A 14,824-nucleotide genomic window follows, 5' to 3' on the forward strand; every position below is an offset into this window, starting at 1 on the left:
TTTTTTTTTTGAGATGGAGTCTCACTGTCGCCTGGAATGGGGTGCAGTGGCGGGATCTCGGCTCACTGCAACCTACACCTCCTGGGTTCAAGCGATTCTCTTGCCTCAGCCTCCCCAGTAGCTGGGAGTACAGGCAAGTGTCACCATGCCCCGCTAATTTTTGTATTTTTAGTAGAAACGGGGTTTCGCCGTGTTGGTCAGGCTGGTCTCGAACTTCTTACCTCAATTGATCTGCCTGCCTCAGCCTCCGAAAGTGCTAGGATTACACGCGTGAGCCACTGTGCCCAGCGTGTACCTTGGATTTTAGGTATCAGAGAGACAAATAATCTAAAACAATCACCTTTTTCTCTAGAACAATGGGTTAGAGGATCCAGAAACAGACACAAATATGTTAGGGAATACATTAAAAGTGGCATTTCAAATCAGTAGGGGAAAAGAAAACTTATTAATAAATGATGCCAAGGCAACTAGTTAAGGCAACTGAAGCATAACCTTGTCCACATTCACTAAAATTCCAGAAGGAACAAAAATTTAAATGTAAAAACCAAAGCGAGGGGTCAATTATTTTTAAAATATTGGAATTTACAAAAAGCCATTCAAAGCATAAGATCCAGAGCATAGAAAAAATGAGTAATACATCTGACTACTACATAAGTACTAAAAACATGTCCATGGCAAAAAAAAAAAACAAAAAACAAAAACACACAACCCCCAGAAAAACAAAAACAAAAACAAAACAGAAAAACCACCAACAAAACGAAATTAAGTGACAAACTGGAGGGAATATTTGCAACATATTTGACAAAGGACTAATTTCCTTAATATATGGAGTTCAAACAGATTAATGAACATGGTCAACAGGCTGGGTGCAGTGGCTCAAGCCTGTAATCCCAGCATTTTGGGAAGCTGAGGTGGGCAGATGGCTTGAGCCCAGGAGTTCAAGACCAGCCTGGCCAACATGGCAAAATCCCTTCTCTACAAAAAAATTTAAAAATCAGCTGGGTGTGGTGGTGCGTCCCTGTAGTTCCAGTTATTTGGGAGGCTGAGGGGGGAGGATTGCTTGGACATGAGAGGCAGAAGTTACAGTGAACCAAGATGATGCCACTGTACTCCAGCCTGGGTGACAGAGGGAGGCCTGGTTTCAAAAAAAAAAAGAAAAAAAAGTCAACAGCCCAATAGTAAGTGGCAAAAAACATTAAAGGCCATTATCAGGGGGAAAAAAAATTAAAAAGGGTTTATACACACATAAAAACATCCTAATTAAAGAAATGCAAATTTAAAACAATGATATACCATGTTGAGTGGGTGTGGTGGTTGGTCCCTGTAATCTCAACACTTTGGGAGGTCAAAGGGGAAGAATCACTTGAGGCCAAGAGTTCAAGAGAAGACGAACTTAACTTTTTTTTTTTTTTTTAATAATTAGCTAGGCATGGTAGCTCATGCCTACACTCCCAACTACTTGGGAGGCTGAGGTGGGAGGATTGCTTGAGTTCAGGATATTGATGGCACCACTGCACTCCAGAGCTTAGGCGACAGGGAGACCCTGTCTCAAAACAAAAACAAAAAATAAAATTATACACCTTGTTCAACCTACAGCTTAACAAGCAATATTAATGGTTAAAACTGCTGGCTCTAGAGTCAGAATACTTGGGATTAAATGCTGGCTCTACTCCTCACTGTGTATTCTCCAGTTTCCTTGGTTGGGTTGAGAACTAAATGAGAAAATGTAATAAAGCAATTAGAACTGTTCCTGGCATGTACATAGTAACTGCTCAGTTAACATTAGTTCTACTAGTTCAATCAATTAGTTCTATTAGTTCAATTAAAATTAGTTTAGACTAAAAAAAAAAAACAGAAAAAACGATAATGATGTTGAAAAGAAAGGAGAGAGAGAACTAGCCACTCACACACCATCATACACCATTGGTAGAAGTACAAACTGGTGCAATGTATTTCAATGGTAATTTGACATTATCCACTTATTTTAAACGCACAAACCCATTTGACTTTGCAATGTACTTTTAAAAATTTATCCTACAGATCACATATGTACATAAAAATTCATACATAAATGTTCATAAAGATACACAGGGATTTTTCATTACAGCAATGTCCTTAATAGCAAAAGACTATAAATAACCTAAATGGTCATCCATATGGGTCTGAATAAACTATGGTGCATCCCAAAATGGAATACTATATTATGATAAAAATATAATCCCCAAGATAGTCAAAAAAGCAAATCAAAAAGCAATGTGGACAGCTCTCTCATTAGTGTTTGTATGCATAGGATATTTCCGGAAGGAGATACAAGAAATGAATAACAGTAGTTGCCCTGAGGAGCAAGACTGAGAGTTGAAATCAAATGGAGATTTGCTTTTCACTGACCATCCTGTAAACATGAAACTTTTTTCCATGTACGTTACTTTTGCAATTGAACAAAAACTAGTTAACTTTTAAAAATGAGTATAGTCATCATTTATCATTACATCCCTATCAGAAAAGCAGAAGGAGGCATACCAACTGAAAATTCTAAGAGAAATAATGCTAGCCTATCACTGCAGCTTAAAGGGCCAAAATGGATATCCTAGAGCAAAGATAGTCCTTGGTCCTTAAAGAACTCTTCTCTCTTCCACTACGCTAGACAGTGATAAGAACCACAGGGACTAAGCACATGAGTTATCTTTCGAGATCTCACATTATCCAGGTATTAACTCCAGAGCCTCTAAAACAAGAGCTGTTCTTCCCTCCATCTGCAGAAGCATAAGAGTGCACTTATACTTGGTGTGTTGGTTTAAGATGAGGATTTTGGGGGAAGAATGAAGAGAAGGGACTGATGGACATACTTTTTTTTTTTTTTTTTTGAGACGGAGTCTCACACTGTCACCCAGGCGCGATCTCTGCTCATTGCCACCTCCGCCTCCCGAGTTCAAGCAATTCTCCTGCCTCAGCCTCCCAAGTAGCTGGGATTAGAGGTATGTGCCACCGTACCTGCCTAATTTTTGTATTTTTAGTAGAGACAGGGTTTCTCCATGTTGGCCAGGCTGGTCTCGAACTCCTGATCCCGTGATCCACCTGCCTTGGCCTCCCAAAGTGCTGGGATTGTAGGCATGAGCCACTATGTCCGGCCTGGATCTACTGTATAATGCTCTCCTGGTCCTAATGATATCTTTGGGCAACTTATTTCTTTGTTTTTCCCTTTCATCTTGACACCCTTATATATAAATTCACTTTACAATTCACAAAGCACAGTTCTGCTTACTCATTAATTCTCCTAGCCACGTCGTAGATTGGTATTACAATACCATTTGAGATGAGTTTCAGAGGGGTTTCCTCATCCCACAAGTATTAGGCTCATGTCCTGGCATCCCCCGTTGAAGTCTCCAAACCTGATACTTTCCACTCTGTGACTTTCTCTCTTCATTCCTGCTCAATCTCCCTGCACCAGCACCCGATTCCATTTTATTCCAGTCAACACTAAACACCTGTGTTCTTAGGTGCTGTGATTCAAAGACAGTGACAGAGGAAATTATTTAAGGACCAAGGACAGGATATGTTTTTCCTTCTGGGGACAGATTTGAGCTAGTTGCTTTTTAAATATTGTTCCTTTGTTATTCTGCCTGATAAAGTAGTGAGCCTTATAAACAGGATCTCACTAGTATTGGATACCTACTATGCTATGATGTGGTCAAGACACTTTATTCATTTTCTCTCACTTACCCTGTAAAAGCAGGCTCTATAATCTCCACAATACAAACAAGTTGATAGAAATTTAGTGAAGACAAGTCAGTTGTTTACTGTCATATAGCTCCTATGTTCCCATGTTGAATAAGGATTCAAACCCCAGTATCTGGCTCTGCATCCTGTGGTATGTTACACCAGGTTGTCCAACAAACATAGCTCTCAGGGTTATATCGTTTGTTAAAGTGGTTAAAAACCCCAATCAAAGGCCACGTGGAAGTTCTTAAGCAGGGGTAGGTTATGCCAGAAAAAGAGTAGCTACTATTCAGCTAATTTTCTCACATTTACCCAGTCTTTCCCGTCTCTAAAATAAAAATGAATCTAAGTTCCAGAGAAAACCAATGGGGGCAGTGTGAGCCAAGGAAATGAATAATAATAAGCAGAAGGGAAAGGCAGCCTCTGCTGATTGGGAGGTAGTCCCAGGAGGTCAGCCTTCTGCAGTTGCCAAGCAACGAGTGTAAACAGCACAAGATCATGGCCACTAACTACAGTGCCAACCAGGTAAGTTCCCATTCTCCATTTCTTTAAAGTTTACTTTTGTTTTTCAGATTCTATCTTTGGACTGTCTCCTCTCATAGGATTCTGATCTTTGAACAGATAGCTGAGAGTGGAGTGAGATAATATTTTACCTCCTCAGGGATAGAGCCCAGGGGCGATCCAAAGGTATCTCTGGGTTAAATTTGTAGGGTGTAAACCAGAAGTTAGCAATTTTTTTTTTCTGTAAAAGGGTGGAGCGTAAAAATTTTAGGCTTAGGCCAAGTGGCAAAGTCAAAAATATTCTATAGCTACTTACATAATTAAAGAAAAACATTTTTCCATAAAATTTTTGACAAATTCAAAATATAACTGAGTACAATTTTTTTGTACCACTAATGAAAATAATGGAATTTTGGGAGTTGAGAAAACATTTCACTTAACTGGGATTCAAAGTTAGTGTTCCATTTTACTGAATCAATTGTAAATGTTCATCTATAAAAATCGTCCTTACTCTCTGGCCATGCCCCAACAGGCAGCAATACGGATATGGCCCATAGGCCATAGTTTACCAACTCCTGATCTAGACCAGTGCTGCCCAACAAAAAGAGTGCGAGCCACAAATGTAATTTTAAATTTTCTAGTAGCTACATGAAAAACTTAAAACATAAAATTTAAATATATTGAATTTAACCCGATAAATCCAAATATTATTTCAACATTTAATCAGTATTTTAAAAATTATAATCAGACATTTTACATTCTTTTTTTGTACTAAATCTTCATTGAGACCACCCTGGGCACTATGGTGAAACCTCATCTCTACAAGTAAATTAAAAAATTAGCTGGGCATGGTGACATGCACCTGTAGTCCCAGCTACTTGTGAGTCTGAGGGAGGAGGATCGCTTGAACTCAGGTGTCCAAGGCTGCAGTGAGCTACGATCGTGCCACTGACGCCAACCCAGGTGGCAGACCAAGATCCTGTCTCAAAAAAAAAAAAAGAAAAAGACAAAACCTCAAAATTCAGCATATTTCATACTTATAAAACACCTCAATTTGAACTAGTCATATTTCAGGTGTTCAACAGCTCCATGTGGCTACTGGCTCCATGCTGGACAGCACACCTCTAGACCAAACAAATTACACCCTTGTCATAGTGACTTAAAGCCTACATGGTTGGTCAGGCCTTTGGTCTTCAAATCTAAAGAATTGTGCCTCGTCATCATTTCCTGGGTTTGGGGCCTTTAAGTCTCACTGGGATACTTATCTTTCTCTCCACAGTATGAAAAGGCTTTCTCATCCAACTATCTGCAGAACTGGTCTCCGGCTAAGCCAACAAAAGAGGTATTCCATGTTCAGTGCACCTACAAGACAGCCTCATGCTCTCCCTGTCAATTAACTCCTTTTAGCCTTCTCTAAACTCCCATATCCTTCTCTGACCAAGCTCCCCAAATACTCCTTTTTTTCCCACTCAGAAACATTTCTCTCTCCCACTTGTACCCCAGAGCATCTCTTCTCATGAAGGCTACACTCAAATTATTGCCAATGATCGTGGTCATCTACTGCCTTCTGTGCCCCGTTCCAAGGTGAGATACTATCTTCATTCCTATCAAGAAAGGCAAATAATTGAGGCACAGAACTGGGAGATGTGCAGTCTCTCACAGCCATTATCAGGAAAATTAAAGTTTAATCTAATTCATGTTGTAATGTAAGAGCCCTTGAACTTCCGGCCAGCTTACCCAACAGGATACAGTTGTGTTTAGCACCCTTCAGTTCTTAAATTGATCAATGATCTGTATAAAAGAAAGCCTTCAGGTGATGACATTTGTGCAGTGGGTACTCCTTTGCCACACTCAGCCTAAGGATGCGGAATTTAAGTTGGCACAGTAAAGGGGATGAAAAAATAAGGCCTGCAAAGCCTAAATGAGGGAGGGGGATAAGGAAGGGTGGGAAGATTATGCTTTCAGTCTTGTTTCATAACCATGCATTCCTAAAGAATGGAAATAAGACTAACAGAGGTCTAAGTCAGTTACCAGGAGTGAGAAGCCCTATTGAGGAATCCCTTTTCATTTTCAGGCAAATCCTTGGGGTTCCTTCATGGGCACCTGGCAAATGCCTCTGAAGATACCCCCTGCTCGGGTGACCCTAACCTCCCGTACAACTGCTGGTGCTGCCTCCCTCACCAAATGGATACAGAAAAATTCTGATCTACTCAAGGCCTCCAATGGGCTGCGTCCTGAAATCTTAGGCAAGGTATCTATTCTTCCCATCTAATCCAAAACCCTGTTGTCTCAATTTCTTTTCAACTTCAAAAAATGTCTGCTGTTATGCCACCACTAACCCAGCAGGGGGAACCTCTAACCAATTCGTCTTATCCTGACTAGTCCCTAATCACCTTCTGAGGCCTGACAGGATGGGCTAAGGACATCTCACCCCCAACAGTAGAAAATGATCTAATCTCAAGGTGGGGGAGGGTGGTTAGAGAAATCAAATTTAACTTTCCTTATTTGAAGCTTGATCTACTGCTGGGCAGAAAGGGAGTTAGAATCCTGAGGTGCACTGGGAATGATCTGGGCCCGTCCAGAGACATGACTGTCTCTTCCACTCTATCACTGACAGCCCCATGATCCAGACAGTCAGAAGAAACTCAGGAAGAAGTCTATCACAAAGACTGTACAACAAGCACTAAGTCCAACCATAATTCCAAGCTCCCCAGCTGCCAACCTCAATTCCCCAGATGAACTCCGAAGCTCACACCCCTCTGCAGGTCATACTCCAGGTCCCCAAAGCCCAGCCAGATCCTAAGAGCCCACCTGGAAGTCCACGTATGCTAGAACTGTGGGCAGGGCCTAATCTAGCTGAGGTCCAGAAATACAAACCTGGAATTCCATATGGACCAAGTGGCCACACATGGAAAAACCTGTATAGCAACCGAGTGAAATAAACAAGAGCCCCCAGTCAGAACTGTGAAACAGGGAAATTTTGGGGTTGGAGTAAAAACAAATTTGGAAAATAAACTTTGTTTGTTTAATCTTTTACTGATCTGGATTTTCCACTCTTGCTATGGCTGCCTCTTGTAACCCAATTAGGAGACGGAAGGTGGGGGAAAATAAAGTAGGGAAAAGAACATACAGTGGTTTGGGTGGAACACATTTTTACAAGAATTGAGTCAGTTATACTCCAGAAATGACCAAGAGAAAGTTGGTCTGATTCATGGAAAAAGGGTAGAACCTCAAAGAACCAGTCCCTCAACCCTACCCACTTATTTTTTATCCAGAGCATGCACAACTAAAAACTACAAAATCAGAAGTAGAATTGTTGAGTAGAGTATGTATATGTGTGTTTGGAGAAGGTGGGGAAGAAAAGGTAGGGAAAACCCAAGTAGAAGATACTATGCTTTTGTAAGACTTCCTATCTAAGCCCAAGTACAAATATAGTTTGAAAATTGAAGATATTAAAGTGATTAGAAGACAGAGAAGACAAACAAAGATGGTAAGTAGAAATTTAAGGCAGAATAACAAACATGACGCTCTGTCACACCACCCACCCACCCACTACCATGCTTCAATCACCCAAATGGTAGGAAACCACCAAAAAATTCAACTGCCCTACCCATTTTCCAGCCTCCAACATCTGTTCATCATTGACCCCATTTTACATTTTCCTGGTACTGGCTGTTAAATTCAATGCCCTTGCCAAACCTTTCCCCATCCCAATGACAAAGTGTTCTCTCATGATCACTTGTCCCTCATTCCAAGGACAAAGTAGAGAACAGCTGGTTTAAAATGGAGGAAAGGCATAAGGAATTCCCAGGACCCCTCTAGTAAAAAGGGAAAAGCAATCATTACTTAAAGCCAAATACTATTTGGGACCCTGAATGAAGACTGTTAAAAGAGCAGGTCCCCACCTTAACTATGGTCTTCCTATCCAATTGACACCAGCCAGTTACCATTTCCCCTCTTCGACCCATGGCTTTAACTGGCTGGCCAGCAACTCTAAAGTGACACACGAGATAGGTCTCTTATTCCAGAGTTCCCAAAAACTATCAAAACAGTATGCCTGGTAAAGCCTGGCCTATCTGCATTTTTAAAAGCATCAAGTTTTCTCATTAAATAATACATTTTTGCCAGGTTTTCAATAATCCCTTCTTTTTTAAAAAATCTCTATTCTTCATCCACCCTAAGCCTATAACTTCAGGTCACCATCCCTTAGCTGTCACCAACACTGGTCCTCTGTGCCCCTCACTGAATCATAATTTGCTGAACTGTCCCATGAAGCTTATAATCAGTCCTTAATGGGATTTTGGTGCCTATAACCCAAAAGCACTTTACATGCATCACTTCTTTTCTTTTCCTCCTTCCTTCTCTGAGGCTTCTGTGTGATATGTAAATATCTGGCTAAGTTTTATCTGATTCCCTGAAAACTTCTCCAATGATGAGATGTAGGAAAACTGTTTCCCTCCTGGGAAAGGTCAGATTGCAGGGAGAGGGAGGATGTAAATGCCTGAGACCCGAGGGAAGAGGAGGAAATTGGTTCCTTCCCAACAGCCATTTTCTTGGTTTCTCTAGATTTCAAGGAGAGTCAAAGATAAAATGAGTATTTTAATTCAGTTTCAGAAAAAAAGGGTACATGACTTCGATGAGAAAGCATAAAATTAAGAGGCTTTTCTGGAAATCCAAGAAAAAGAAATAATCATTAATTTCTGGATCTTCTTCTTGTGTCAAAAGCTATATATTTTCTCCTCAAAAGCAGCTGCTCCAAGAACTAACTAGCCCTCTTTATCTCCCTCTAACTGGGACAGACTAATTCCCCTCCACCCCCACCTCTCTTCTTTCAATAACACTGCGTAGGTGTTAATGGCCTGGGCTCTCACCAACGAACAGAATTGTCCTTTAAGCCAGCAACCCACAGGCAGTGGCACCCAAAGCCTCACCCCCAGTCCCCAGGGCAGAAGCCACAGAGCTGGCATTGTTTCCACTGTCTCAGGAAGAAGGAGCCAAAAGCTGACCCTCAGCACAAATCAAAGCCCAATATGGAGACAGAATAACTGCTTCCAGAGTTGGCAAGCTGTGGGCAAAAAAGGGGAGTTTTTGCAGCCACCCCATCTTTACAAACAAGGGGAAAATTAGACCCTTTTCCACTATTATGGTCTACAAGGTACTCTACTGCTCCAAGGGGATCTGAAAGTACAAAAGGATCTAAACAAATAAGGAGAACTTTTCCCAGGCTGGAGATAAGAATGAAAAACAGAAAGATGGATAAATGTAATAAGGTGTAGGAAGATGATGCTGGGAACCTCCGTTCTTCACATGGCTGCCAGCCCCATAGAGGACAACACAGTAAGAACCAGGACAACCACTCCAGACTGGTATAGCTGGGGAATCTTCAGGCCTTTTCCTAGATCCCACATCTGTGGACAAAGCAAAAAAAAAAAAGGAATTTCAGTAAACAGGACATTAACAGTTCCTGTGTCAGAAAGTAATTCCACCTAAAGGAATGGACACCTCCTCTCAGCATGATTCTAGAGAAAAGCGCTTCTACCCTTATGCCCCATCTTTACCCTTCTCAAAACCCACAGTATGGAACCTATTTTCCAATTATTCCAATGACAGAAAATCAGGTTCTATTGTGTGGTGATGGTAGGAGTAATGTTCAATGTTCTCTAGAATGCCACAGGCCCCATACCGTATACAAAAGCTTCCAGAATGAATAGATACAACTTTTCCTCAGGACCACACATGTAGATTAATGTTTCTCAAAGTGTATTCTCCCAAACACTTGTTCCTCAGAATTTTGAAAGCCATTATATGGGCCAAAAAAAAGTTCTGTGGTCATACAAAGTTCGTAAACATTTAACTGCAAGGCTTTCTAAACAGTTGTTTTTTTGTTTGTTTGTTTGAGACGGACTCTCACTCTGTCGCCCAGGCTGGAGTGCAGTGGCGCTGCCACCAGCGCAATCTCGGCTCACTGCAAGCTCCACCTCCCAGGTTCACGCCATTCTCCCGCCTCAGCCTCCCGAGTAGCTGGGACTAGAGGCGCCTGCCACCACGCCCAGCTCATTTTTTTGTTTTTTAAGTAGAGATGGGGTTTCACCGTGTTAGCCAAGATGGTCTGGATCTCCTGACCTCGTGATCCACCCGCCTCGGCCTCCCAGAATGCTGGGATTACAGGCATGAGCCACTGCGCCTGGCCTCTAAACAGTTCACTAATGTACACTGTGAATCTCCAAAAGAGAGATATAATATGCATGATTTCCTAGATATAGTCAATCTCAGAATCTTTTATAGAGGGAAACTCTGTTTATCAGAGGACTAGTATTCTAAAGGATACTCTGAGATCTAGAACACTATTTCTCAATTTTGTTTTGACTGTGACCCCACTAAGAAATACCTTTAAAATTGGAGCCCAGTAGATATGTATATATAATATAGCAAAAGTTGATAAAACAATATTTACCATTACTGAGTGGTACCATATATATACAAATACATATATATTTATATATAAACCTATTTCATTTAAAAAATACATTTTTTTTTTCCTTTTTGTGGAGAAAGGGGTCTCATTTTTATTGTTCAGGCAGGTCTTGAACTCCTGGGCTCAAGCTATTCTCCTGCCTCTGCTTCCCTAAGAGCTGGCATTACGGGCATGAACTTCTGCACCCAGCTTCTCCAGTGGCACCATCTTGACTCACAGCAATGTCAGCTTCCTAGGTTCACTGCCTCAGTCCCGCCAGTGGCTGAGACTACAGGCGCATGCCACCATGCCCAGCTAATTTGTGTATATTTAGTAGACACAGGGTTTCACCACATTGGCCAGGCTGGTCTCGAACTCTTGACCTCAAGTGATAACACCCTCCTCAGCCTACCAAAGTGCTGGGATTATAGGTGTGAGCCACCATGCCCAGCCCCTGCCTATATTTTCTATTCTATTTAAATTTCTTTTTTGGTTGGTAGCATGCCACTAAATTAGTTTTCTACCAATTGAGTTAAAACCCACATTTCTTTTTAATATTAAAAAATAGAGACAGAGTCTCGTTATGTCTCGCCCAGGCTGGTATTGAACTCCTGGGCTCAAGCAATCCTCCCGCCTCAGCCTCCCAAAGTGCTGGGATTACAGGTGTGAGCTATCTCACCCAGCCCCCACTGCACAACCCCCCACTTTTTAAAAAAGTTTTGAAACAGGGTCTCACTTTGTCACATAGGCTGGAGTACAGTGGCACAATTTCAGCTCACTAAGGCCTTGACCTCCCAGGTTCAAGCAATCCTCCTGCCTCAGCCCCCCAAGTAGGCTGGGACTACAGGCACCCGTCACTATGCCTGGCTAATTTTTTGTATTTTTGGTAGAGATGGAGTTTTGCCATGTTGCCCAGGCTAGTTTCGAACTCCTGAGCTCAAGCAATCCACCCACTTCGGCCTCCCAAAGTGCTAGGATTACATGGGTGAGCTACCACGCCCCCGGCCCCACATTTAACAAAACACTAATTTTGACTCTCTTGTGTCTTAGGGATATTAACATATTAATATTAATTATAAGTCACTAAATGAGCCCCTGGGGCAAATGTAGTCTTCATTTTCCACACTTCCCACATACATGGCACCTTAACACACACATACACACATACGCCTACAGTCTGAATGTACAACTGCCTAAATTAGGAGTCAGTTTGGAGAAAAGATGGAGAGAGTCCAGGAAAAAAAAAAAAAATCAAGATGAGAAGATGCCTTCACCTCAATCCTCAAATAGCTTCTAACTAGGAGATCAGGAGTCAAGCAGATTCCACAAAGAGTAGTTTTGCTTAAATAAGGACAGTGTTTCTATTATAGAGAGTTGAGTCCTACTGGGTAGTGGTAGTAGGCAGGGATATTCCGTAGAATGCCACAGACCCTATAACCTCCTACTCTTTCACTCCTCACTCCCCCATTAGATCTTCTGGCAAGTCAACGATCAAGTTCAGAGACCAAAAACTACAGACTGTCACAGAAAACACAAAATCCTGTCCCACACTCACAGCCAGTACTTGCTAGAAGACAAAATAAAAGCAGACTTAAGGACCTTTAGGTTCTTCACTTCCCTCAACAAAAAGATTACCATCACAGGCAAGAACCAGGGCAGAAAAGCTCTAAGTTCTGCGATTTTGTAAAACCTCCCCTCTCTTCCCCCCATATTGAGACAAAGACAAATATAGGGCAAGTCTCTGCCTGAGCCAAAATATGAACAGTGGAAGCTGATCAGCTGATTTTCTTTACAGAGCTTTGTTCTGTGGAATAGGAAGTCATTAATGGAAATATCCTCCCTCTCTACCACCTCCCCCTCAGGGAAGTGAAAAGTCATTTCAAATCAAACTGAACACTGCCCCAGGGAACAGTTGATACAGACACTTAATTTAATAAGTCATTTAGTCTCTCATCTTTTTTATTCCATTAAACTTGCTATTGGACCAGACTGAAATCCAGAAAGTGCTTGTCTCTAAGGCTATGATTTGAAAGTAATAAAAAGTCAAATTAAGGCAAAAGCATCCATCTGACAGTTGGTTCAGGTTCAGAAGTAATGAAAATACAGAAAGAACTGAATTTTAATTGTCTTTTTGGAAGCAAAACTAGGGAGACTACAAAATATAAAATCCCTCTTTTTTTTTTTGAGACGGAGTTTTACTTTGGTCACCCAGGCTGGAGTGCATGGCATGATCTTGGCTCACAGAAACCTCTGCTGCCTAGATTCTCCTGCCTCAGCCTCCCAAGTAGCTGGGATTACAGGCACACACTACCACCTCTGGCTAATTTTTGTATTTTATTTTATTTTATTTTTTGAGACAGAATTTTGCTCTTGCTGCCCAGTCTGGATGGAGTGCAATGGCGTGATCTCGGCTCACTGCAACCTCTGCCTCCCAGGTTCAAGCAATTCTCCTGCCTCAGCCTCCCGAGTAGCTGGGACTACAGGCATGCACCACCATGCCCAGCTAATTTTGTTTTTTTAGTAGAGACGGGGTTTCTCCATGTTGGTCAGGCTGGTCTCTAGCTCCCCACCTCAGATGATCCGCCCACCTCAGCCTCTCAAAGTGCTGGGATTACAGGCATGAACGACCATGCCCGCCTATGTTTTTTTTTTTTAGATGGGGTCACTCTGTCACCCAGGCTGAAGTGCAGTGGCACAATCTCAGCTCACTGCAACCTCCGCCTCCCAGGCTCAATCGATCCTCCTACCTCAGCCTTACGGGTAGCTGGGACCACAAGCGTACACCACCATAGCTGGCTAATTGTAGAAACCAGTTTTGAGCAGACAACGAGGTCACACAGGAGGCAACACGGACAGTTTTCACTCTATTAAATGATTGCTGCCGTGTGCGGTGGCTCGTGCCTGTAATCCCAGCACTTTGGGAAGCCAAGAGTTCAAGACCAGGCTGGCCAACATGGCGAAACTCCATCTCTACTAAAAATCCAAAAAAAAAAAAAAAAAATTAGCTGGGTGTGGTGGCGGGTACCTATAAGGCTGGCCAACACGGCAAAATAAGGTCTCTACTGAGATTGCACCATTGCACTGCAGCCTGGGCAACGGAGCAAGACTTTGTCTCAGAAAAAAAAAAAGAAGATTCCTAAACTCAATATTTAAAACCTGGGATTCTTGGCACCCAGTTTCTATTAAAGTTAGCCCCATTCTGTCCAACAGCTCAAAACAAAAATGCAATATAATGTGTAGATAAGAAAAGGTAAATCTATTTGTGTCCCATCAGAAGCATTAATCTGGGTCAACAGGAACAGAAGAATGAAAGCAGCAACAATGTTTATCCAGCTCATAACTGAATCCCCAGTGTCTAAAACAGTACCTGACACATAAATAGGTAACAATTAATATTTATCTCATAAACATGCATTCTATGCCTTCAGGGATCTCTTTTAATAATATACCTCTCAAAAATTAAGACTTCAGCAGGATACAGTGGCTCACATCTATAATCCCAGCACTTTGGGAAGCTGAGAGGGGTGGATCACAAGGTCAGAAGTTTGAGACCAGCCTGGCTAACATGGGGAACTCCGTCTCTACTAAAAATACAAAAAATTAGCCGGGGGTGGTGGCACGTGCCTGTAGTCCCAGCTGCTCGGGAGGTCGAGGCAGGAGAATCTCTTGAACCCAAGAGGTGGAGTTTACAGTGACCCGAGATCGCACCAACTGCACTCCAGCCTGGGAGACAGAGCAAGACTTTGTCTCAAAAAAATAACATAACGTAACATAACATAACATAACATAACATAACATAACATAACATAACATAACATAACATAACATAACATAAGGAAGAGCTCACAATGAGACCCTGCAAGTATCTGTGAGGCCTATACCATTGCTCAGCTACACCACCAGCAGGACTGCCAGAAAATACACAGGGGAACTTGTTTGGCTTTCCCCAAGAGGGCTTTGAGTCACAATTAACCTTAAGAACAGTACTAGTTGGGCGTGGTGGCTGACGCCTGTAATCCTAGCACTTCGGGAAGCTGAGGCAGGTGGATCACCTGAGGCTGAGGCAGGAGGATCACCTAAGGCCAGGAGTTCGGAACCAGCCTGGCCAACATGGTGAAACCCCATCTCTACTAAAAATACAAAAATTAACCA

At 42.1% G+C, this 14,824-nt stretch overlaps 2 protein-coding genes across 3 annotated transcripts in view; one reads left to right on the forward strand and one right to left on the reverse strand.

The window, feature by feature from the left end:
- Nucleotides 1-4,206: 4,206 nt before the first annotated feature.
- CFAP126 (cilia and flagella associated protein 126) lies at nucleotides 4,207-7,254 on the forward strand. Its single transcript, XM_011957548.1, has 5 exons — nucleotides 4,207-4,242; nucleotides 5,498-5,560; nucleotides 5,722-5,802; nucleotides 6,293-6,469; nucleotides 6,836-7,254. The coding sequence occupies exons 1-5, from the start codon at nucleotides 4,216-4,218 to the stop codon at nucleotides 7,019-7,021; spliced, it is 534 nt and encodes a 177-aa protein (XP_011812938.1). The 5' UTR covers nucleotides 4,207-4,215; the 3' UTR covers nucleotides 7,022-7,254.
- A 1,531-nt stretch (nucleotides 7,255-8,785) lies between these two features.
- SDHC (succinate dehydrogenase complex, subunit C, integral membrane protein, 15kDa) overlaps nucleotides 8,786-14,824 on the reverse strand; it is a 53,514-nt gene continuing 47,475 nt past the window's right edge. For both annotated transcript variants that reach the window (XM_011957547.1, XM_011957546.1), the window contains one exon: nucleotides 8,786-9,626. In XM_011957547.1, the coding sequence (XP_011812937.1) occupies nucleotides 9,415-9,626 (212 nt within the window). In that variant the 3' untranslated portion in view covers nucleotides 8,786-9,414. The remainder of the gene's footprint in view (nucleotides 9,627-14,824) is intronic.

This window comes from Colobus angolensis, unplaced genomic scaffold (assembly GCF_000951035.1).
Source record: "Colobus angolensis palliatus isolate OR3802 unplaced genomic scaffold, Cang.pa_1.0 Scaffold447, whole genome shotgun sequence".
Taxonomy (NCBI): Eukaryota; Metazoa; Chordata; class Mammalia; order Primates; family Cercopithecidae; genus Colobus; species Colobus angolensis.